Source organism: Humulus lupulus, chromosome 1, assembly GCF_963169125.1.
Source record: "Humulus lupulus chromosome 1, drHumLupu1.1, whole genome shotgun sequence".
Classification (NCBI taxonomy): Eukaryota; Viridiplantae; Streptophyta; class Magnoliopsida; order Rosales; family Cannabaceae; genus Humulus; species Humulus lupulus.
In genome coordinates this window covers 220563394-220590036 of record NC_084793.1, presented here as the reverse complement: position 1 = coordinate 220590036, position 26643 = coordinate 220563394, and the positions used below count along the sequence as shown (strand labels likewise).

Below are 26643 nucleotides of genomic sequence, written 5' to 3'. Positions count from 1 at the left end.
ATTTCTTAACATTGTTTCCAATGAGTAAGATATCATCTACATAAAGAACCAGGAATACCACTATTTCATTTGCCTTCAGTTGGTAAACACAAGGCTCATCAATATTTTGTTCAAAGCCATAGGTTTTGATTATCTCATCAAACCTAAGGTTCTAGTAACGAGATGCTTGCTTAAGTCCATAAATTGACCTATTCAACTTACAAATTTTACCTTCTTTTCTAGTTACTTTAAATCCTTTTGGCTGATCCATATAAATGACTTCATCAAGCTTCCCATTAAGAAAAGTTGTCTTGATGTCCATTTGCCAGATCTCATAGTCAAGAGCATATGCTATGGATAGGAGGATGCGAATGGACTTGAGCATGGCTACCGGACTAAAAGATTCCTCATAGTCCACACCTTCTCTTTGGGTATAACCCTTTGCCACTAATCGAGCTTTAGAAGTTTCGATCTTTCCATCAACACCTCGTTTCTTCTTGTAGATCCACTTGCCCCAAATGCCCCTATAGTCACTAGGTGCTTCCATGAGATCCCAGACAAAATTTTAGTACATGGACTCCATTTCCTGTTTCATGGCTTCAAGCCATAGTTCATTTTTAGGGATAGCCATTGCCTGTTTGAAAGACAACGGATCATCGTCACCAGTTTCACGAACAACCATATTGGTTTCACCATCCAAACCATAGAGAACTGGGTTCCTACAAACCTTCCCACTATGACGAGGCTCCGTGACTATTTGCTCAGGAACAATGGTACCTTCTTCATTTAAATCAACCTACCTCGGTTGGGCATGAAGAGTTGGAATTTCATCATCAACATTCGTTGATGATGATGGAACATTGGTTGGAGTCAATTCTTCAACCACCTCCTCTAAAACTACTTTGTTGCGTGGTTTGAAATGGTGGACATAATCATTTTCAGGAAAATTAGCATTCGTAGAAGTAAACACTTTCTTTTCTGAATGACTATAGAAAAGTCCACCCCGAGTGCCTTTAGGATAGCCAACAAACATGCGAAATTCGCTTTGCAGTTCTAGTTTCCTTCCTTTTTCCTTAGGACGTGGGCGGGACACCCCCAGATTCTATAAACTAGGTTCACGATCATTCCAGATTTCAAAAGGTGTTTTTGGGATAGATTTGGACGGTACGACATTTAGAATGTCATTCATAGTTTCAATTGCATGTCCCCAGAATGAAGGTTTCAGAGTTGAGTAACTAAGCATGCATCTATCCATTTCCAATAAAGTCCTATTCCGGCGTTCTGCTACACCATTTTTTTACGGAGTTCCCGAGGCAATAAGTTGTGATAAAATTCCAAGTTCAGTTAAATGTTCTTGGAACTGCATATCCAAATATTTTCTACCTCTATCAAATCACAAGATCTTTAACATTTTACCTAATTGTTTCTTATCCATAGCTTGGAATTCCTTAAACTTTGAAAATCATTCTGATTTCCTATGCATAAGGAAAAGACATGAGTATCTAGAGTAATTGTCAATGAAAGTGATGAAATACTCAAAACCACCCCTGGCTTGTACATTCAAAGGTCCAAAAACATATGAATGAACAAGTCCAAGTGGTTCTTTGGCCCTATCACCCTTTACAGAGAATGGACGCTTGGTCAGTTTGCCTTCTAGACAAGATTCACAGACAGTTAATTCACCTAAGGTGAGTTCCCTCAAAGGCCTATCCTTTGTAAGTGTAACGCCCTGGATAGCCAAGATTGTTACACAGTGTACTTAAATAGAGCAAGACTTGCTAAACGAGTCATTTTTCCATAATCGTGTAACTAAATGAGATTAACAGCTTAGGGTTAAATTTTTTGGATGAAAGGAATAGTCGTTTAATTAAAACGTCTAGTTCTTACATGGGATCCCATAATAAACATTTACAAAGTTGTTTACAGTTCCAAAAGGGTAATTACAATTCAAAAGTTACAAACAGCCGACCTAAGCGGCAGAATAGGGTTTGACCCTAGTTCCTCTGTGAAACCCCAGCCGTGGTGGTCAAGCAGCCGCATTTGTACACGTCGCCACCTAAGCTCTCCAACTCATGGCTGGTCTAGCTTCCCTTTCCCCTTACCTGCACCACATAGCACCCATGTGCCAAGCCTCAGCAAGAAAACTTAAACATGCTCATAAGTAGGTAATAACATATTACCGAATCATAATAAGCATGGCTAGCAATAATAACCCTACTCATGCATGCATTCTATTCATATAAATGACTACAACATCATATTGGGGGCATATGCCCTAAATAATTGAAAAATAAGTCATACTGGGGCCTAGTGCCCTAGGATAAGAGACTAATAAGTCACCCTGAGGCTCGTCGCCATATCCTCTGTATAACCAGCCTTGGAGCTGGCCCTGCGTACTTGGCACTTTAATTTTCCATGACCATTGGGTCGAACAAGCGTATAAAGCGCTCCTGATTAGGCCTAACCATAACGACCAGCGCTCAGCACTATTGTCGTACTTGACTTATAAGTCAATCCTTTCTCAATCAGATAATGCAAACAGACATTCATTATACAACAATTATCCAGATACAGAGCATTCAACATGCTTAATCAAACAATCACAAGCATAATCATAATCATGCGCATTTACAAGAGCCCAAGCCCTAAACAAATCTATATTAAACAATCGGGCCAAGCCCTAATCACATACATCACGTATCAGGTACATTTTTCTTACCTTTGTTCCATGCACACGTTAAATATGAACGACCCTCGAGCACGATCCTTCCGTGAGCCCTAGTGGTAACCTAGTCACAACCGTAAGTAGTAATCTCTTTAAGATTCAATCCCAAAAAAAACTTTGGGACCACTCTCATGCTCTCGAGACTTCCAATCCTGCCCAACGGGGTGGTGGAACCATCCCCCGAGCCCCCAAGCCCTTCCCAAGTCCTAAAATTGGGTTTTGCTGAGATTGGTATAGGGTTGGGATGCCCAAGAATAGGGTAGGGGTGCCCAACCAAATCAGAGGGCCCCCTAGCACTTCCCTTACATAGAGCAGGGGTGCCCTAATAGAAAGCCCCTAGCCTTCCCCTGCACAAGGGCAAGGGAGCTACCCTGTGAACCTAGAAATTTTGGGTTTTCCACCTGCTTTTTCTCCGAACTCAAACCATAAAAATCCACTCCAATTGCCAATCCCAGCCAGAAATGAGTCCCAAAACTAATATAATTCAACCTAAGTAACATATAGACACCAAAAACTCCCCCAAACTCCCACTAAAACTCAAAACCCATACTTGAGCTTCAAAGCTCAAGAACACCTCAAGAACATAAGCAATTCACAGCAAAACAAAAAGACTTGTTACCTCAAACTATTATGCTGTAATCCTAAGCTGCCCTGTAGCCCAAACCTAGCTTCAATCTTCCAATCTTTGAGCTTTTCTTCCTTCAAAAATTCAAAAACAACCCAAGCTATGAGAGAGAGAGAGAGAACGAGAGAGAACTGATTGCTTCCTTATTTTCCCTAGCTTCTGGATTAACTTAGTATATCTGTTCCTTAGGCTTGAAATGATTATAATACCCCTTGCCCTTAGCTTACTCTCTTATGCCCTCAAGGGCAACCTATTCTTTTGTCACATGTCCCATGAATCATAATTAACGCCTCATAATTCCCATTATTTCCAATATCCTCAAATATCCACTAAACAATTCCCATTACCAGATAAATCTAGGTAATTTACTAAATTACCAAAATACCCCTAGGCTCACCCTAAGCTGAGTATTTAACCCCGTTATGAATAAACTGGTACTTTGCTCACTAGGATCGTCTCATGTTGAATAACCAAAATATATCCACATATATATACCGGTATTCCCTCAACATGGTAAAATTACTAAAATGCCATTCTAAACAGAAACGGGTCCACATGCATGCTTAATAAACCTAAACATGCAAATACAATCATATTATAATATAACTCAGATAATTCGTATAATCATGCATATCGTCACATAATATTGCAATTAAATAAATTATTGCCCTCCTGGCCCCCTAATCAAGGCACTAAGCCTTATTAGTGAATTTGGGATATTACAACTATCCCTCTCTAACAAGAATTTCGTCCTCGAATTTTTACCTGAACAGCTCGGGATAGTGATCCCGCATGTTGGACTCTAACTCCCAGATCGCCTCCTCGACCTTTCTGTTCCTCCATAATACCATAATAAAAAGTATGGTTTTGTTTCTCAGGACCTTGTCCTTCCTGTCTAGCATCTGGACTAGTTGTTCCTCATAGGAGAGATCTGCATGTAGCTCTAGATCCTCATAACTCAAAACATAAGTCAGGTCTGACACATACTTACGAAGTGTTAAAATGTCTAGCATCTGGACAGGTTGTTCCTCAACGGAGAGATCTGCATGTAGCTCCAGATCCTCGTAACTCAAAACATAAGTCACGTCTGACACATACTTACGAAGTGTTAAAATATGAAACACGTTATGTACATCCAACGGTGACGGAGGTAAGGCTAATCTCTAGGCCACCTGACCAATCTTCTCCAAGATCTCAAAAGTTCATACAAATCTAAGGTTTAGCTTGCCCTTCTTCCCAAATCTCCTCACCCCTTTCCATGGTAAGACTCTAAGGAAGACGTAGTCTCCCACTTTTAAATCTACATTCCTGCACTTTGAGTCTACGTAACTTTTGTAACGTCCCAAAATACCTAATAAGGCTTTGGGCCTTTATTAGGGGGCCAAGATGGCAAATTATGGAATATTATGTGATTCAATTATGAAATATGTGTTTATGTGTTATGTATGTGTATCATTATATGATTATGTGAGTTACATTATAATATGACTATATATGCATGTTTAGGTGTATTAAATATGCATGTGGGCTCGTTTCTTATTAGAAGGGAAATTTTCGTAATTTGGCCCGCTACGAATGTATTATGAATATATGTGCATATATGTGATATATGTGTGGGACCACATTATTATGTTGATATATTTGGGTTACTCAGCACGAGGCGAATCCTAGGCAGCAAGTTAGTGAGAAAGTCACAACGGGACCAAATACTTGACTCTCAGTGAGTCAAGGGGGTATTTTGGGTATTTAGTACATTAAGGATATCGGGTAATGGGAATAAATATTTGAAGATATATTAGGTTTTAGAGAGATTATGAGGAAATTTTGGGGATTTTGACCATTTTACCCTCGGGGACGTTTTTGGTACCCCGAGCCTCGGGATTTACTTAGAGTTACTTGAACTCTAAGTAACCTCACAAACACAGAAACGTACAAACACTCAGCAAACTCCCTCTTAACTTTCTCTCCATCTCGTTACTCTCTCTCTCTCTCTCTCTCTCTCAATTTCCTTGGGAATTTCTTGTGATCTAAGGGGAATCAAAGCTAGCTTAGTCTCGGGATTGCTTGGGGAAAGGCTTAGCATCATTTTGGGCAGCATAGGTATTTATTTATAGCCTTAATTCTCTGTGTTTTCTCCGGTTTTAGTTAAGTTTTAGAGTTTTGAAAAATCAATATGAATTTGGAGATTTTATGAGGTTTTGGCCAAGTTTAAGCTTGGGTTTTGTTGGTATTGAGGTGTTGAGTTGATTGGGAACTTTTTTTTTGGGATTTGGATATGTATGGATAGGATTTTGGTGAGAACTCAAACCTAAGGCTTGGGATCGATCCTACTACCTTGTTTAGTAGAGATTGACGTCCCGAAGGCTAGGACTCGGTCCAGAAGCCTTTATTCGCTCGTTATTGATGGGATTTTATATTATGGTTGTGACTAGAATACCGCTAGGGGCTCAAACCAGGATCGTGCTCAAGGATCATTCTTATTATTCGTTGTGTTTTAAGGTAAGAAAATTGCACCAATACTTGTTAAATGTGACTACCTGCGTGGTTAGGGTTCGGCCTCGTTAAGGAACATGGTCATTACTGTGTTTGTATTTAATTGACTGAGATGTATGATTAATATGCATCCGTACTTGTATTATCTGAAGTATGCTTATCAGTAACTAGTTATCTATTTATCAGATTATGTTAATGTGATTATGAATAGGGTTCGGGCACCTGAGAATAAACATGATTATGATTATGTTGTGATTAATTGATTAAGCATGTTTGAATGCTCTGTTTTGGGATAACTGTTAAAAGATGTGTGCTTGTTTACTTTATCTGATTTGAAAGCCTTGACTGATAAGTCAAGGGTGACAATAGCGCGCTGAGCATTGGTCGGTATGGTTTGTCCTAATCAGGAGCGCATTATACGCTTGTCTGATGCAATGGTCATAAAAAATTGAAGCGCCAGGTATGCTGGGCTAGCTCTAAGGCTAGTTATACAGAGGATAGGGCACGGGCCCCCGAGGTGACTCATTACTCCCATATTCTAGGGCGCTGGGCCCCAATATGAATTATTAGCCATTTATTTAGGGCAGCGGGCCCCCCGTTATTACATGGTAGTCATTTATTTGTAATTGTATGCATCTGGAATCTGTATTTACTATTAATGTATATGTTTAAGATTTCTTGTTGTGCCTCGACTTACGTGTGTTATGCGATGTAGGTAAGGGGAAAGGGAAGTTGGACAAGCCATTATTTTGACAGCTTCGGTGGCAGTGTGTACATATGCGGCTGCTCGACAACAACGGGCGGGGTTATTCTTGGAGGAACTAGGGTTCTATCCCTTATTTTGCCGCTTAGGTCAGCTGGTTGTAACTTTTGAACAGTAGTGGACCTTTTAAACATATGTTTTTGTTATTTTGGGATCCCATGTAAGAACCCAAATATTTTTAATGAAACATTAACATTTCCCTTTGACCAAAATTTTTAACCCCAACCCTTGTCACTAAACTTACCTACACGTTTATAACCAAGTGACTTGATTAGCAAATCTGGCACTATTTAAAGTACACAATGTAATGGTCCTGGATTAGGAGGACGTTACTGTTGGGGTTTTATGCCCTAATTAAAACTCAAATTCTTTGTAATCTCATTTTATTTTCAATAAAAGAAAAGTAATCATTTTTTGACATGGTCAATCACTTTGCTCACATGTTTTATTTTCATGATTATTTGTATAATATAAAATTTTATTAAATTCCGAGCATATAGCTAATCGTATTTATAGTGACGTAATCACAGTAGAATATAAATATGATTATATGTTCAAAATAAGTTAGTCCTAAGATTAGTCAGTGCACAAGATTTACACTGACTTGCAAATCTACGATATGATCTACTTACACATTGTAGTGTTATGTTCTTTCCAGAACATTAGCAAAGTAGATAAGATTGGATGTATTTGTTACATCGGACTAGACCGATATTGACAGTTGATAAGATAACTAAACATACCGTTATTATCTATTCTTGTCATATCATATAGTTGACCATAGGTCAATTCAATCTCAATTCTGAGTGGTAAGTATTCTAACTTATTGTATTATTTGACTTCTTTGACTTGTTCGTTACCATCTTACCCTACGGACTAGCCCATACTTACATCTTGGGAACTCGGTAGTATAATTGAGTGGGAGTGTTAATCATAGATATGAACATCTATAGCTTCTGATGAAGAAGTGAAACAATATTTTCCTTTTAGTTTGGTTCAAGGTGTTAAATGATAGAGATCTCATTTTAGTAATCAAATTAGTTTACTGAAATATCATTTAGAAAGGAACTAATTGTTTTAAGGATAAAATACAATGAGGGGTAAGACTGTATTTTAATCCCATCTCATTGTAGATCGTCAATAGAGGATTGAGTGACAATTATGGTTATAACAATGGATAATTAATAGCATATATATATTTTTTATAGAGCGTTCTGTGAATTCAAGAGTGCAATTCCTAGTCTATAGTTGAGTCACAAGGAATTAATAAGTTAGTAAATTTATTTGTTAAATTTATGATAACTTATTGGAGCTTGATTTCATAGGCCCATGGTCCCCATTGTACCTTGGATAAAATCATATAGATAGTCTCAATTAATTGATTTAATTATCAAAGTTGACCAGGTCAATTTTAGATAGTTTCAGGGAGTTATTAATTTTGAGAAGAAAAGATAAATTATGGCAGATTTATTAATTAAGATAAAATTTGTATCTAAATTAATAAATAAATTTAAATCAAGGTTCAAATTATAAATAATTAATTTGATAAAGGAATTAAATAATTATTTAATTAATTAAATCAATAAAAAATAATACAGGCCTTGATTTTAAGTCCAATGGGCTTATAATCAAATGGGAAATTTCACGAGCCTAAAGCCCATGATAATTTCGACCTAGGGCTTCAAATTGGCTATTATTTTATTGATTTTTTAATTAAATTAAATGGCTTAATTGAGTCTATAAAAGGAGTGCTTTGAGAGAATTCAAAACATAAGTTCATAAGTTCAGAAGTCAGAGTTTCTGATAGGTTTGAGATTCTCTCTAAACACAAGTCATTTTCTAAGCCTCTTTGTTATTTTCTCTTTGGAAGAATTTCCTCTTTGTGAGAATTTCCCACTCTAGTCTAGGTGATTCTAAGGATACTTTGGAAGACTATGAAGAAAATAGAAGATCGGTTCAGTTTCTTGATAATACTCTGCCACAGAAAGGATACATGGGTTAGAGAAACTGAAAGAATGACTCATTTATTCCGCTGCGTATACTGTAAGTATTCTTATAGTTGTTTCTCTTTGAATTTAATTTTAGAAATATGTTCTAGGTTATCTCATATTAATTTGTTTAATGTTAGATCTACATGAAAATAAATAAAGATCCTCTATAACTTTTCCCAACAACTGGCCTCAGAGCCTTTGGTAATCTTTATTTTCACGCATGAACATGTCAAAAAATTAGATTATTTGATGTGTTTGAATAATTGGATGGTTTTCATGTTTTTATGTTAATAGCAATTTTTAGGTTATTTTGTTGTGTTTTCTATGCTATTAATTTTTATATATGCTTTATTTTGTGTAAAACATGTTAAAAATTAATTAGAAAATGGTTTTGGTTTGAAAAAATTGCTCAATTTTTTTTTTTTTAAATATTTTCCTCTGGCTGCCATGCGCGCGCGCTTGCCCACGTTCACGCCCACGCATCGCCCGCGCGCACCAGCCAACCGCACGTGATGAATACTACCGTGGTACTGTTCATCTGATTTATTTTTTTTAAAAATAAAGAAAAATAAATTTTGTGAAAATTAATTATAATCAAAACCAAAAATATCATATATGTTTTATTATTTAAAATTATTTTTTAATAAGATATTTTTGTTAGTTGAGATTTAAATAATTAGAAATTTTCTACAAAGATTCAAATTCAAATTTAAAAATAGACTAACAACTTAACTTTAAATCTTTTTTTTGATCAAGAAGAAAGTAGGAACTTCATTAATCAAACAACCAAGATTACAATACAAACAGCTCAAAACCAGCTAACAAAAGCAAGCCTCAACAAACAAGAACACATCAGCTACAGCCGAACCAAACCAGGGAAAACAGAGCAAAATACTAGCAAATTACATAGTAAATTGAGCAATTAAACAAGTTCCCTGAACAGATAACTTCTTCTTACTAATACTAATAAGCCTGTTCTGCATTAAAAGCCTAACTTCAGCAGCTATACTGGATGCAGTCCGAGAATAGAGATAAAAAATACAGCAATTTCGGTTCCTCCAAATGCAGTACACAACAGCAGCAAACAACATGTTATAAATGTGAGATAGTAACCCATTGTTCCTGCTAGAAAGCCAATCTCTCCATCTATCAAATTCATAAGGCCATAACCTGATATTCACCCACTCAGCTAGGATCTCCAGAACCTTAACTGATAAAGAACAGGCAAAAAATAAGTGAGAGTGGCTCTCTTCCCTAACACCACAAACTGGGCACATGACAGAATCAAGAGGCACTTTGAACCTCAACAGATTATCAAAAGTCAGTAACTGAGCATTTATGACCTGCCATAACAGAAATCTATGCTTAGGTAAGGATAATCTACACCATACAGCTTTGTAGTATCCTACCTGAACATGATTCAAGGACTGAATATATAGATTGGTAGAGTTAAACTTCCCATTTAAACCAGCAGCAATGCTATCCTCCCTACTGAATTTACCTCTGATATTGCATAACTTCCTCCAATACCAGCTGGTATCCTGGGGTAATCTATAGGACTAGAAATCAGAGCCTTTCAGATAAACTGAGTTGATCCATTTTACCCACAAAACATCATGCTTTTCGGAGACAGCCCAAATATACTTAGCTAATATAGCATGATTCCAACGCTGGCCATTTCTGAAACCGAGCCCCCCAAAAGCCTTAGGCAAGCAAACTTTATCCCAAGAAGCCATATGAATCTTACACCTATTACCATTGAGACCCCAAAGAAAGCCATGACATAGCCTCTCAATTTCCTTGATAACACTTTGAGGTAGAAAAAAAATGCTTATCCAATAATTCCTCAGACCAAACAAAACAAAATGAATAAGTTGCATTCTGCCTACAAATGATAGATGTCTACTAGCCCAGGTGTGTAATCTCATTTTTATTTTTTGAATGATGACATCACAATCTTCATGCTTCCATTTTGTAGGTCTGATAGGGACTCCAAGATATTTCAGAGGGAACACACCCTCAGAAAGGTTCAACTCAGTAGACAAAAGCTCTCGGTCAAAAGTTGAAATTCCCCCATAAAAAACCTGAGATTTACTCTCATTAATCTAAAGACCAGTCACAGAACTAAACTCCCCCAACACACTCTTGATGATTTTAACTGATGACAAAACCCCTTTACAAAAAATCAATAAGTCATTAGCAAAACAAAGGCTAATGAGCTTAAGATTCTTACATAAAGGATGGAATCTGAAGGCTGAGTTCTGCGCAGCTAAATGAAGACTACGAGTAAGATACTCCATAACTAAGACCAATAATAGAGGGGAAATAGGATCCCCCTGTCTCAGCCCCTTCACCCCTTTGAACCTGCCCTGAATCCTTCCATTCATAATTAAAGAATAGGAAGTTTTGGAAATACAGGTCATTATCCAACCAATGAATCTAGAAGGGAAGCATAACGCCTTAAGGAGATCCTCAATAAATCTCCAATCTATTGTATCATAGGCTTTGCTTATGTCTACTTTAATTGCACACCGTGGTGAAATGGAAGATCTTCTGTAATTCTTGATGATATCTTGACAAATGAGAACATTATGGGCTATTGATCTACCTTGAATAAACGCTCCCTGATTAGAGTGAACTAAAAAAGGGAGGACTTTGGCTAATCAAGAGCAAAGTTGCTTTGAAACACATTTGTACAAAGTTGAGCAACACGCAATAGGTCTAAAATCCACAGCCCGATTAGGAGTATCAACTTTAGGGACCAAAGATAATGAAGTATTCAGCAATTCTTCTGGAATAAAACTTGTCTCAAAAAATTGGAGAACCGCTCTACAAACCTCACCCCCTATGTCCGGCCACATCACCTTATAAAACGCTGACCCAAAACCATCAGGACAAGGCAACTTGATGCTAGAAATACTAAACATAGCATCTCGAATTTCCTTATGCGTGAACGGTTTCAATAACAAAAGCTGCTGGTCTAGATTCAGTTTAACTCCCATATCCACAATCTTATTGTTTAAGCCCTTGAAAACCAAACTGGGACTTCCCATAATACCCTGAAAATGGTTCAGAAAATGAGAAACAACTTCCGAGTAGTTGTCCACCACCCTACCTTGCTCATTGATGAACATGGCTATTCTATTATCCTCTTTGCGTTTCTTCATATAGGAAAAAAAAACGCAGTATTCATATCCCCTTGATGCAACCACCTTATCTTACTCCTTTGTGTTAAAAAGCTGTAATAGCTTTTCTCATGAACTCTGAAGTTAGCAGCAGTTGTTTTAACTTCTTCTTGATAGACCATATTACTTGGATAAAGTTGAGCATAATACAAAGCATTCTGAAATTGATCCTTAGCTTTTTGAAATTGAACCCCTATATCTCCAATTTGGTCCATGTTGAATCTTTTAAGTTTATGCTTAAGCCTCATTGTCTTCAAGAAAATGGATTTCAAACCAGATCCCTTCATCGGCTGCTTCCAACACTCCAAAACCAGCTGCTTAAAATGAGCATGCTCAGTCCAAAAATTATAGAATCTAAAAGGTTTAACCCCTAAGTTCTCAATTGGCAAAACAGAAATGGTGCAAGAACAGTTATCGGAGCTAGTTTCCCATTTAAACACAGCAGTAGTATTGGGGAAGTCCACTGCCCAAACCTCATTGATAAACACATGGTCTATTTTGGAATATATTCTAGACACTCCCTCTTGATTGTTAGTCCAAGTAAAGAAAGAACCTGTACTTTTAAGAGCTTCCAAATGGTTCGAGGCAAACCAAAGAGCAGAATCAACCATTTCCAACTGAGAAACTGGCTTTCCCCCACTCCTATCCTTCGCTGTAAAAACAACCTTAAAATCGCCTAAAATCATCCAAGAATGACTCGGCAGAACAAGCTGAGAAATGCCTTGCCATAAACACTTCCTTTCCTCCAAAGTGTTCCTCCCATACACAAAATTAATGTAAAAAGCCTGTTTATGACCTGTCATTTTAACCGAGTGAACAAATTGAGAATCCTCTTTTATCAAACTAACTTTGACAAAACCTTTCCTCCAAATTAACAATATTCTTCCTTCAGTCACTGAACTAGAAAAATAGTCCCAGTTTCTGAACTTATTCCTCATTAAGTCCTGAACTTTTTCTCCCTTCATTTTTATTTCTAAGATAGCACCAATCCCTATTTTATTTTTGCTACAAATATCTAACATAGCAGCATGCTTTTTCGGGCTATTCATGCCTCTTATATTCCAAGTAAGTATATTACAATTATCTATTAGAACATTGTAAAATACCCCTGTCTCCAACACTCCCCTCTGTTTGATCCTGCAGGACCCCAAAACCATTTATCAACTTCTTCCCTTGGACCCTTACTGTGTGCCCATTCTTGCTAGTACTTCCTCTTTGTCCATACTTATTTTGAAATCCTAAATTCTTAGGAGTTTGCCAGTTATTCTTTGCTGTCAACCCCCCATCATCAGTTACATCCACCAGCCTCTCCTTAGCACCTGAAGACTGCGCCTGTCGAGCATCAGCATCCACAAGCTTTTCCTTATCCATTCCAGTATCTGATGGTATTCCTTGCTTGCCTTTACCCCTGTCATTTTTTTCAGAAAGTTGAGGAAGAGAAGCTTTCGGCCCCATTGGTGGCCTCTGCTCCTTAACTTTAAATCTTTTAATATATTAAAATATTAGAATTAAGATATCAAATATTTAAGATATTTTCTTTTAAATTCTTGATAGTTTATTAAATTTTTATTTGAAAATATAAATATCTGTTTCTTCTATAGTTTTTAATATTTAAATTATTTGAAATTTGTTAGTTAGATATTTTCGTGGATATTTGAATTTGATTAACTATTTTGAGATATATTATGATTGTTATAACTATTAATATTTTATTTTTTTAAATGGTTAAAAATTTTGCTTATAGTTGTAACAACACAAGATATTTTGAAAAATAGTTGAGATATTGATTTTAAAATGTAAAATAGGTTAAATTTTGAAAAATATCATTTTTTCAACAAATTAATAAATATTTTTTTTTTAATAAATGAGATTTAAATTAACTTTGGTTAATTGTTGATAAATCCTATTTAATTAAATGAATATTTTTCAAATTAACCTAAATCAAGTTGATTATTGATAAATGAAATTTAAATTAACTTTTGTTAATTAGTGATAAATTTCATTTAAATTGACATATTTTTTGTAAAAATTTAATTAATTTGAATTTTTTTATAAATGAAATTTATTGTGGTATTTTTGCAAATGAAATAAATTGCGGTATTTTTGCATATATTCATAGAATTGCTCATATAGTAACATGATTAGGCCCATCCAATTATAACATGTCGGTTTGCACTATATGTGGTATTTTTGCAATTGAGCTTAGATGCATATAGTGGCTCATATGTTTGTTAGATATATGGATTTTGCCAAATAAATCATTCATAAAATGATAGGTTTTATTTGGGCCCATTAGAAAATGTAAAGTTTAAATTCCTCTCTTGTGGGTGATTCCACTTGTCAAGGCCCATTTGCTTTGCATGACTATAGTGGGCCTAATCAATTAATAACAATTAATAAAACAAAGGTTTAAATTCCAGTCTTTTGGATCTTGTATGGAAGATTGGGTTCCTTTGTAGTGGGAACGACATACTGGACCCAACCCTCCTCCATACAAGCCCAATTGTTAAGGCCCATTTACCTGAGTTGGACTTAATTGTATAGGTTCGTTATATTAGTTAAACCTAACTATTAATTACCAACAAATTAATTCTAAATTAATTGAATTTGTTTCAATATGACACTTTAGAATTAATAGGAAATCATAGGACTTTGGTTTTAAAAATTCTAATCTTACAATTTTTTGGAGAACCATAGTCGTTAATTTTCGAAAAATAATAAAAATACTATTTTTAATTTTATAATGAGCTTATTTTAAGAATTTATTCGATCTCCACCGTTGGTTTAACATAGTCAATAGCTTAATGGGGCCTCAGGGCGCTTTGATTCGTCCCCTATGGAAGTTGTTCATTAGTTATTTTTACAAGGTTATATTTCGAAAGATAGATAATTATAGGTCAAATTCTACTAGACTCGCCCCTACGGTGACTACTAGGGCTAAATCTATGATTATCGAAACCGTGGGTCTAGCTCATAAAATAAGAGATTTTGTTTTCTTATTTTGATCGAATAGTAGGTTGTTAACAGTGGTGTCCATTATTAAATGAGTTTCCAACTCTATTTGACTAGTGGTATTTTTGACTCTCGCCAACCGGGACTAGGATATCATGAATTAGTTAAAAACCTAAAGAAATAGATATATGATTGTTTTTTATATTTTTTCTCATATCTGACATATTTTTGGGTTTTACGCCCTAATTAAAACTCAAATTCTTTGTAATCTTATTTTATTATTAATAAAAGAATAGAAATCACTTTTTGACCTGGTCAATCACTTTGCTCACATGTGTTATTTTCTTGATTATTTGTTTAATAGAAACTTCTATTAATTCCCGAGCATATAGCTAATCGTATTTATAGTGACGTAATCACAGTGGAATATAAATAGGATTATATGCTCAAAATAAGTTAGTCCTAAGATTAGTTAGTGCACAAGATTTACACTGACTTGCCAATCTACGATATGATCTACTTACACATTGTAGTGTTATGTTCTTTCCAGAACATTAGCAAAGTAGATAAGATCGGATGTATTTGTTACATCAGACTGGACCGATATTGACAGTTGATAAGATAAGTAAACATACTGTTATTATTTATTCTAGTCATATCATATAGTGGACCATAGGTCAATTCAATCTCAATTCTGAGTGGTTAGTATTCTAACTGGTTGTATTATTTGAGTTCTTTGACTTGTTCGTTACGAGCTTACCCTACGGACTAGCCCATACTTACATCTTGGGAACTCGGTAGTATAATTGAGTGGGAGTGTTTATCATAGATATGAGCATTTATAGCTTCTGATGAAGAAGTGAAACAATATTTTCCTTTTAGTTTGGTTCAAGGTGTTAAATGATAGAGATCTCATTTTAGTAATTAAATTAGTTTACTGAAATATCATTTAGAAAGGAACTAATTGTTTTAAGGATAAAATACAATGAGGGGTAAGACTGTATTTTAATCCCATCTCATTGTAGATCGTCTATAGAGGATTGAGTGACAATTATGGTTATAACAATGGATAATTAATAGCATATATATATTTTTTGTAGAGCGTTCTGTGAATTCAAGAGTGCAATTCCTAGTCTATAGTTGAGTCACAAGGAATTAATAAGTTAGTAAATTTGTTTGTTAGATTTATGATAACTTATTGGAGCTTGATTTCATAGGCCCATGGTCCCCATTGTACCTTGGATAAAATCATATAGATAGTCTCAATTAATTGATTTAATTATCAAAGTTGACCAGGTCAATTTTAGATAGTTTCAGGGAGTTATTAATTTTGAGAAGAAAAGATAAATTATGGCAGATTTATTAATTAAGATAAAATTGGTATCTAAATTAATAAATAAATTTAAATCAAGGTTCAAATTATAAATAATTAATTTGATAATGGAATTAAATAATTATTTAATTAATTAAATCAATAGAAAATAATACAGGCCTTGATTTTAAGTCCAATGGGCTTATAATCAAATGGGAAATTTCACGAGCCTAAAGCCCATGATAATTTCGACCTAGGGCTTCAAATTGGCTATTATTTTATTGATTTTTTAATTAAATTAAATGGCCTAATTGAGTCTATAAAAGGAGTGCTTTGAGAGAATTCAAAACATAAGTTCATAAGTTCAGAAGTCAGATTTTCTGATAGGTTTGAGATTCTCTCTAAACACAAGTCATTTTCTAAGCCTCTTTGTTATTTTCTCTTCTTCTCTCTATATCTATCTCATGTGTTGAGAATTGCCCACTCTATTCTAGGCGATTCTAAGGATACTTTTGAAGACTATGAAGAAAATAGAATATCGGTGCAGTTTCTTGATAATACTCTACGACAGAAAGGATACAAAGGTTAGAGATATTGAAGGAAGGACTCATTCATTCCGCTGCGTATATTGTAAGTATTCTTATCGTTGTTTCTCTTTGAATTCAATTTTAGAAACATGATCTAGGTTATCTCATATTAATTTGTTTAATGTTAGATCTACATGAAAATAAATAAAGATCTTGTATAAGTTTTCCTAACAGTTACAACTTGATATCAGAGCTGCCAAAGTTTGAGGGTTCTTGAAGAATTGTCGGACATGTACACTTTCCATTAAAGACAAGCTCAACTTAGGGTTTGGTAACTATAAATATGGTTATGTGTTTAACTGCTTAAATAGGATATGAATGCCTTATTAGGGAGCATGTATTATTCTGATAAGGCCTGGCCCTTGACTATTGATATGATTATGTGCTTGCCTACTGAGTTGATAAATAAATGCTTTACCTGCATGCTAGAGTGGAGAATGTGATATTTCTGTTGGTAAGAGCAGGGCTTATTAATTGATGCATGAACTTTATGGGCATGCATTTTAGTACTACTATTGTATGTGAAGGCAGTGTTGTTTGGTTTTCCTCGTGGGAAGGCTTTTGGATGTGATCATCATGCCTAATGGGACAAGTCATTGATTGCATACAAACTCAGAGGTTATGTACCCAATGCAGTTAATGGGACCCATCGATATTTATGTTGAGGCTGGAAGTTATAGCTAGGGCTAGAGCCTTCTGCCGGCCCCTAAGAATTGGCAATATGTGTTTATAGACATGCAAGAAAGATTGCAGAGGCAGAAGGAAGAGATCAGGTGGTTGAAGCAGAAGGTTATGCCAAAGAACACTTCTTCCATTATTATGCTAGGAGTGGCACCCATTTTGGCTCAGCCTAGGGTTGAGAATAGATGGGAATCAATATATGAGAGGTTTCATAAACATTACCCTCCAGTTTTTGAGGGAGACCTAGATCCATTCAGAGCTGAAAAATGGATGGGCATGGTTAGTTCCATCATCAACTTTATGGGGGTGGTAGGTCACGATGGGGTTATTTGTGCTACGTATGTGTTACGGGAGGATGCTCAGACTTGGTGGGAAGGGGTATCCCATATGCGAGATACAGCTATGATGAACTAGGAAGAATTTAGGCAATTGTTTAATGAGAGATATTATAGTGACGCAGTTAAGACCACAAAGAAAAATGAGTTTATGAATCTGGTTTAGGGAAATACGACAGTAATAGAATTTGTTAGAAAATTTGATGGGTTGGCCAAGTTTTCTTTTGATATGGTACCCATGGACGTGACTCGGAAAGAATGATTTATCTGAGGATTGAATTTCGGGATGGCTCAGGGCGTTAGGATTGCCCCAGTACATGAGATCTCTACCTATTCTCAAGTGGTAGGGAAGGCCCTTGTCGTTGATGGCATAGGAAACAAGATATGGAGGAGAGCGTCAGAGAGCATGGAACTCAAGCAGTGATACCCCCGTTTATTGGATCAGTAAGGCCGGAGGCCCCAGTGATCAGGAAGGAAAGGTTACCGATATTTTCAGCACCCCTGAGCTAGAAGAAAGGTTCTGAAATGCTCGGGTAGACCAGTAGGGCGAGGGCTAGGATTGGAAACTCTTCCTAGAATGCGCTCGGTGCAGGAGGCGTCATCTGGGAGAATGCTGAGAAAAGGCAAGTTTCTTATGTGTGATGGTTGGGAACCTTAGGAGGGATTTCCCAAGGCTAAAGAAGAAAGAATCAAAGGGGGCGGGCAGCTTGACTCCAAGTCAAGTGTTTGCTCTGACGCAGTCAGAGGCTGAGGCAGGTTTGTTGGAAATTGTGCCCTTAAAGCAATTGTAGTAGACAATTGTTTTAATGAATTGAATTATTGTATATATGTAGGTCATGTACTACATTATTGCTAATAATATTAAGTAAATATCAGAAAATTCCCAAGTTCATCTATGTGGTCTCAATCTCATATTGGTATGAGAGGATCGAGATTGAGATAATGAACTTATATAGTTCTCAATAAAATAAGGTTGTGGAATCTTTAGATTAATTACTGCTAGTACGATCCACTAGTATTATGAATACATGTGACCTAGATCCGGGTTACCAGTGTAATAGGACACTTTAGTAGACGTACTTTGCATGCTGGGAGTATGTAGAACTGGACCAGATGTGTTTTAATAATACTTGTTTAAATACCGTTTCGTAGTATTATAAAACACATCAACTAATGATCATATACAAATTGATCTTAATCCTGAAGTTACTATGAACTCCTATATATGTTACTTGATCCTTTGATTCATGTGTTACGGTTTGTCAGAAGGATCACGCTAAGAGCAATTGTTTTGGGGAATCAATGATGTATATGGCTGGGGACATAGTTTAATAGAAATGGAATCTATACCTTCTTATAGATTGAATGATGATTCCCTTTTGGGTTGGCTTTTAGAACTGAAAAGGTTATTGACGTCAAATTCATAATCAGATTATGAATTAACCTTCACTTGTAAAATCAATGGTACACTAGAAGTCAAGATATAATTAAAAGGGAAAAAAGTTAATTTATTCTTGTTTAATTATGAATCATCAATAGAGGATTAATTTGTATGTAATGATTATATCAATGAACACTTTGTGGTTACAATAAAGTACTCAGTAAATATATGTCTTTAATTCTCAAGAGTCCAGTCTCATATTTATAGCGGAATAATCATGAGATTAATAAATATGATTATTGAATCAAAGATTTTTGGTTAAAAATCTTTTATTTATTGAAGCTTGGACTTATTGGTCCATAGGTCCCCGGGGCGGCTCTATCAACACTAATCAAGGTAAGAGTTGATACAAGGGTTAAACGGTGAATGAACGATTTGAGATAATATTTATTCTTTGGGATAAATGTGCAATTATGTGATAATTGAAGTTGCACAATTTATTATTTCATTTGTCCAGTTTCGAAATTGTGTAGAAATAAAAGAAATTTATTTTAATCAATAATTTTATTTAAGAGTGAATAAATAAATATCGATAGTCAAAATTGGTTTTGATTATTATATTCATTTAATTAATAATAAGATGATGATGAAAATTCAAATATTGAATTTTGAATTTTGAAATTTAAGTTGTTATCTTCTTCCTCAAAAAGATGATACCTTATTTGAATATCTAATTATTAATTAATTAAAAGTAAAAACACATGAAAAATCAAAATCTCATTTTTCAGGATAGGCCACACGCATAGGGCTTGGACTGCTCTATGCGTGTGGCACATCTGATGTTATCAAATATTGGTTTTTCATTTTTATTTTTTAATTAATTAACATTTTGAAAGGGGTTTTGAAATAGAATGTTAGATTTTTGTCTATTATCATTATTATTATAAAAGGTGATTGATTTTTCTTCATTATTATTATTATGGTAATAATGTTTATATATTCTATTTGATAGAAAATACAAAAAACAAGTCTCATATGTTGAGAATACTTTTGATAGAAAATACAAAAACCAAGTCTCACAAAAAGAAAAATACCTATTCTCTCTAGCCTATAATCAAAAGTCTCATATGTTGAGAATACTTTTGATTCACAAAATTGATCCTTGTTCTCTGTGTCCCCACCCACAACTTGAGGTGTAGAGAACGTTTTGGAAGATCTAGGTGTGAGTACTCAAGAAATGATAGGAAGATCGAAATACATACGAAAAGATTCAAGGATTCTTGATAGGCTATATGAATGCCAAAAATTCACCAGAGCCATAGTAAACACTGAAGAGAATAATTGAGGGTTACCGTCATTAGCCTCAGGCAAACCAAGCAACCCAATATCTTGCCCCACGCGAGACCCATGTCTCATAGGAGGCCTTAGCAAAAATACCCAGAAGGACCCAAGGGCCTCGCTATGCGAGGCTGCCCTACACCCGTGTGTGCCTGCCAAGGCCCCAAGGGCCTCCCTATGCGAGGCAGCCCTTCACCTGCACGCGCCTGCCAAGGCAACAAGGGCTTCGCAATGCGAGGCTGCCCTTCACCCGCGAGCCCCTGCCAAGGCCCCAAGGGCCTCGCTATGCGAGGTTTCCCTTCACTCACGCATGCCTGCCAAGGCCACAAGGGCCTCGCTATGCGAGGCTGCCCTCCGCCGCGTGCCTCGCGACTCAGCTGCGCGCCAACGTCTCGCACAGCGAGACACCATCTCACCCGCGTGCCTCGTGACCCAGCTGTTCGCCAAGGCCTCGCACTGTGAGACACACCTCATCACGCCCGTGTGCGTCTTACGAGGTACGGCCGTGCTAAGGAGCCTCACGCCACCACCATCTTGTGGCCCTCATGCAACCCCATCACGCCTTGTGAGACCCATCCCCGATCCTCGTGAATGCCCGGGTCACGAATGGGTACTCACTTAGGCACCAAGGCTCTCGCCTTGCGAGATCCATCCCCGAGCCTCTTGAATGCCCAAGTCACGCCAGGATACTCGCTTAGGAACCAAGGGTATCGCCTTGTGAGACCCATCCCCAAGCCTCGTACATGCCCATTTCCAGGCCTCGTACCTGGAGGTAAGGCCGGGATAAAAGAAGTATGGATCAACACTTACTAAAATATAAAGAAACCTAGAGAAGATGTTTAGGTAAGGGGGGCCACTAGGCATGAGATAAATGTACAAGCACGGACTGTACAACCCTGAAAGAGGGCAAAGGCATGACTCTAACATCTGTGTCCTATAAGTAGTGGAGGTACGGATTTGTACAGAGAGTGGAAGCACTACATGCATACCTCTGACTATGTCCCAGGCCGACATCATAACCTTCTGCTCCACCACGACCTGTGCCACTACCCTGACAATGTACCTATGTACAATCTTGTCCCCTAGGACCACAATGTATGAGGAGCCATTAGAGCTCAAGTATAAATAGATCATCACCCCTCTAGAAAAGGGGTTGGAAAATTCCTTGTATGGTGAGGCTATTAAGCAATATATGATCTTACTCCATTGGGGTTCTGCATATTTACTGTTTCAATTTTTCTCCATCTTCTTCTAAGATATCTCTTGCAATACAGTCTCAGTTTTCTAACCTTATATCATTGAGAAGATTTCACCGTCAACAATTTGGCGCCGTCTGTGGGAAGAACAAGAATCAAGCCAACGTTCTTTCATCGCTTCTAGAAAAGAAAGATGCCAAGGCGTTCACAACACTTGCGGCCGCTACAAGACATTGAGGTTCACCTGAACGAAGAATGAATGAGGGCTTCCAGGAAAGACCCACCTCTGCCTGGGTATGAAGATATGCCGGAGGAATGTCCTCCCCTAGGGGAGGTGAAGGAAGCATCATCCCGGCTGTCTAGCCCGACAAAGGTTACTCAAAGCCGCCAGTGTACCCACATCCCCGGTGGCACCATGCTCAGGCTACCAAGACCCGGGTCCCTCGACGCACAGGCCAGGCAAGAGTCCCCGAGTACACTCGGTAAGTTTCGACTCAAGGACTCGCTTCTACAAGGATGAGATTCATGAGTAGCATAAAAAGACTCGAAGGCTAGAAACCACGATAGAGAATATGCAGGAGGTCACGACCTCCTGCAAGGAAAGTCAAGCATACCCCTTCCTAAGCGTAAAGGGAAGGAGCATGAAAAGGGGAAAATTCTATCCCCACAGACGATGGGAGAACCCGAATTTCCAGCAGTAAAACTCCCCAGACAGAGTACCATGTGGGATCTAGGCCGACAAAATGCCCGCATGAGCAAAGGCGGAGGGAAGACGATGGTCGTAAGAACGAAGCATAAGTCACCTCAATAGAGGCGCCCCTTGGCCTAAGAGAAGAGCTCCATGGGATGAGGTCATAAGTAAGAAACGCACCCCCCGTGGATCCCCCGAGGAACACAACCAAGGCAAGGGATCAGCCTGACAACCCGCAAGACTCCTTATGAAAAAAGAGGAGGGAACTAGACATCAAAATGCAGCACCCTCAAGGCAAGATTATCACCGCACCTGGGGGGCACAGAGATGATGAAGAATTTGACCATGATTCGCCCTTCACAACGGATATCCAGGCTGAGCAAATCCCCGCCAACCTCAGAGAGCCTCGCATGACTCCATACGAGGGTACTATGGACCCAAAGAATCACTTAGACTACTTCAATAACTTGATGAGGTTAAGAGGGGTCAACAACAGAGCAAAATGTCATTTCTTTATTGTTACACTTAAAGGTGTTGCATACAAGTGGTTCAAGAGGTTAAGGCTAGGAAAAATCAAATCATGGCAGCGATTCTCTGGCGAATTTCTTCAGCAGCACCATGCGGTCTGTGATTACGTTATGCCAATTACCAGCCTCGCTAACATAAAGCGAGGAGATAATGAAAGTCTAAAGAACTATATCCATAGGTTCAATATGGAAGTAACAAATGTGGGAAGTTTAACCAAAGTGGAGCTCAAGATGGCTATTACATCCAGAGTTTTTCCAGGAAGCAAGTTATGGGGTCACATGCTCAAAAGAGAAGTTTTGAATTTAAATGATTTCTTCGAAAGAGCACAAAAGTACATACGGGTGGAGAAGGGCCATAAGAACTCTCATGTTGAAGAAAGTGAACCTTCCTCTAGTCGCCCTACTACCAATATGTCTGAAGAGTCCATAAAGAAGGGGACATCGTGCTAGAGGGGTTGCTGACAACGTTTAAAATTGGACAAGGACCATCTAGCCATAAAAGTCCCGACACGAGGGGAGATCACCTCAAAAATCGTAAAAGGGTCTCAAAGTAGACGCTTGCAAAAAGGGTCTCAAAGTAGACGCTTGCAAAAAGGGTCTCAACGTAGACGCTTGCAAAAGGGGTCTCAAAGTAGACGCTTGCAAAAAGGGTCTCAAAGAAGGCGCTTGCCAAAAAGAGTCTCAACGAAGATGCTCGCAGAAAGGGTCTCAAAGAAGATGCTTGCAAAAATATTACTATGCCTAATGACGAGAAGGACGCTTCTCGCAAAAAAATAATAAGCACGCAAAAAAATTCATAAAAGGATAGCAAGAACCCAAGGGGTCAACATATCCTTTCAAGTAATCAAAGTGCACCAACGGACACGAATCACCCAGCAGTACCATCAGAGCATAGTGAGTGTAGCATTATTATGAGTCTACCAGGGAGCCTAAAGACTTCCTAATATACTGGGGGGCAAGTGTGAATGCCAAAACTTAACCAGAGCCATAGTCAACACTGAAGAGAAAAATTGAGGGTTACCCTCATTAGCCTCGGGCAAACTAAGAAACCCAATATCTTGCCCCACGCAAGACCCATGTCTTATAGGTGGCCTTAGCGAAAATGCCCAGAAGGACCCAAGGGCCTCGCTATACGAGGCTTCCCTTCACCCGCGCATGCCTGCCAAGGCCCCAAGGGCCTCGCTATGCGAGGCTGCCCTTCACCCGCGCGCGTCTTCCAAGGCCCCAGAGGCCTCGCTATGCGATGTTGCCCTTCACCCGCACGCACCTGCCAAGGCCACAAGGGCCTTGCCATGTGAGGCTGCCCTTCACCCGCATGCGCCTTCCAAGGCCCCAAGGGCCTCGCTATGCAAGGCTGCCCTTCACCGCGCGCGTGCCTACCAAGGCCACAAGGGCCTCGCTATGCGAGGCTACCTTTCAGCTGCACGCGCCTACCAAGGCCATAAGGGCCTCGCTATGCGAGTCAGCCCTCACCCGTGCACCTCACGATCCAGCTGCGCGCCAATGCCTCGCACAGCGAGTCACTATCTCGCCCACGCGCCTCGCGACCCAACTGTGCGCCAAGGCCTCGCACTGTGAGACACACCTCACCATGCCCGTGTGCATCTCGCGAGGTACGGCCACGCTAAGGAGCCTCGCACCACCACCGTCTCGTGGCCCTCATGCAACCCCATCACGCCTTGTGAGACCCATCCCCGAGCCTCGTGAATGCCTGGGTCACGCATGGGTTCTCACTTAGGCACCAAGGCTCTCACCTTGTGAGATCCATCCCCGAGCCTCGTGAATGCCCTAGTCATGCCAGGATACTCTCTTAGGCACCAAGGGTCTCGCCTTGTGAGACCCATCCCCAAGCCTCGTACATGCCTATTTCCAGGCCTCGTACGTGGAGGTAAGGCCAGGATAAAAGAAGTATTGATCAACACTTACTAAAATATAAAGAAACCTAGAGAAGATGTTTAGGTAAGGGGGACCACTAGGCATGAGATAAATGTACAAGCACAGAATGTACAACCCTGAAAGAGGGCAAAGGCATGACTAGTACTTCTTGACCAAACTAGCAGTAATTCATAAGTCAAAAGATAAAATTGAGATTTTTAAGTTTTCACTTATAGAGTTGAGATCTTGTCTCAAGGTTAATTTGTGATTAGTCTGACCTACCCTAAGGTGGTCCATTAATTTTCAAATTAATCTATCGTGGACTAGTAATAAATTTGTATGTGTTGCATTCATGCATCATATTTACTTTTCCAAATATAAACTGATATTTATTAAATGCATTAATTCATTATGTTTTATTTATTTAATTTTCAGCAATATGTCCAATCCAAACCTTGTAACTGTTTTACTTGCTAATGAGAAATCGACTGGTGATAACTAGGTGAAATGGAAATCAAACATGAACATTGTTTTGATATGTGAAAGCTACATGTTTGTCCTTAATGAGGAATGTCCTAAGCTTCCTACTCTTACTGCTGCCAAAACTGCAAGAGAGAAATATGACAATTGGATCTTATCTAACAATAAGTCCAAATGTTATATACTTGCTAGTATGACTGATGTGCTCAGAAAGCAGTTTGAAACTATTGAAAGAACCTATTAGATTTGGGAATCTCTACAAGGCATGTTTGGTCAATAATCTGATAAGTGCAGACATGATGCTTCTAGAAGCTTCATGAATATGAAAATGAAGAAAAATGTTTTTGTCAGAGAACATGTCCTAGACATGATCAACATATTGCACAATGCAGAAATCCATGGTGTGACCATTGATGAGAGAACTCAAGTAAGTGGTATACTTGAATCTCTCACACCAGCTTTTGCGGCATTCACTACAAACTATGTTATGAACAAGTTGGAGTACAATATGACCCAGCTGCTGAATGAGTAGCAAACTTTTGAATCTCTAAACAAAAGTTTCACTAAGATTGATGAGGCAAATGTTGCTGAAACCAAGCCTTCCACTTCAAATGGTAATTGAAGGAAGAGGAAGGGTGGCTAAGGAAAGGACAAGAAAAAGGACAAAAAACAAGAGAAGACCAACAAGTCTTCCAAGAAGAATAATTCTGCAAAGAGCTCCAAAAAGAAGGCACTAAAAGGAGCATGCTTTCATTGTGGAGTTGATGGTCATTGGAAAAGGAATTTTCCTAAGTACATGGTTGAATTGAAAGACAAAAAGAAGGGTAAATTTGATTTACTTGTTTTAGAATCTTACTTAGTGGAAAGTTATCTTTCATCTTGGATAGTTGATTCTGAAGCCACTAACCATGTTTGTTTTTTTTCGCAGATTCTTAGCACATAAAGGAAGTTGGATCATGGAGAGGTGACCATGAGAGTTGGAAGTGGTCAGGAGATCTCGACAGCTGAAGTTGGAAAAGCTCGACAAGATTTTGATAATAATAAATTTATTGTGTTGGACAATGTTTATTTTATTCCTGGATTCACTAGAGATTTAATTTCCTTATCAAAATTGCATGAACAAGGTTTTAATGTTTCTTTTATAATAATTTGATTGTTATTTCGAAATATGATTTTGACATTTGTTCTGCAAAGTCTAAAGGTGAACTTTACAAGTTAGAGCCCAACGTCGAGCATGTTTATAATTATGAATTATTTAAAACTGCAAATCCTTGTTCTATTAAAAGACAAAAGACACATTTCGATAGTGAAACATATTTATGGCATTTGAGATTGGGACATATTGGTCTAGATAGAATTAACAGACTAACAAAGGATGGTCCTTTAAGAGAACTATCTATTGGTTATCTCTCAGTCTGTGAATCGTGCCTAGAAGGGAAAATGATCAAAAGACCTTTCTCTGCTAAAGGTTCAAGAGCCACAGAACCACTTCAACTTGTACATATGGATGTTTCTGGTCCACTAAAT

At 37.9% G+C, this 26643-nt stretch overlaps 1 protein-coding gene across 1 annotated transcript; it reads right to left on the bottom strand.

The window, feature by feature from the left end:
• Nucleotides 1–9478: 9478 nt before the first annotated feature.
• On the bottom strand, nucleotides 9479–10312 carry LOC133829749 (uncharacterized). The gene is made up of 2 exons (XM_062259527.1): nucleotides 10181–10312; nucleotides 9479–9919 (listed from the first exon to the last, which is right to left on the bottom strand). Exons 1-2 carry the CDS (start codon nucleotides 10310–10312, stop codon nucleotides 9479–9481), a joined length of 573 nt encoding a protein of 190 aa, XP_062115511.1.
• Nucleotides 10313–26643: the final 16331 nt, after the last annotated feature.

Excerpts from the sequence above, each read along its gene's own strand:
- LOC133829749 (XM_062259527.1), bottom strand. The coding sequence starts at position 10,312 with ATGGCTTCTTGGGATAAAGTTTGCTTGCCTAAGGCTTTTGGGGGGCTC. Across the intron at positions 9,920-10,180 it reads AAAAGCATGATGTTTTGTGG|GTCATAAATGCTCAGTTACT; the intron begins GTAAAATGGATC and ends CTGTTATGGCAG.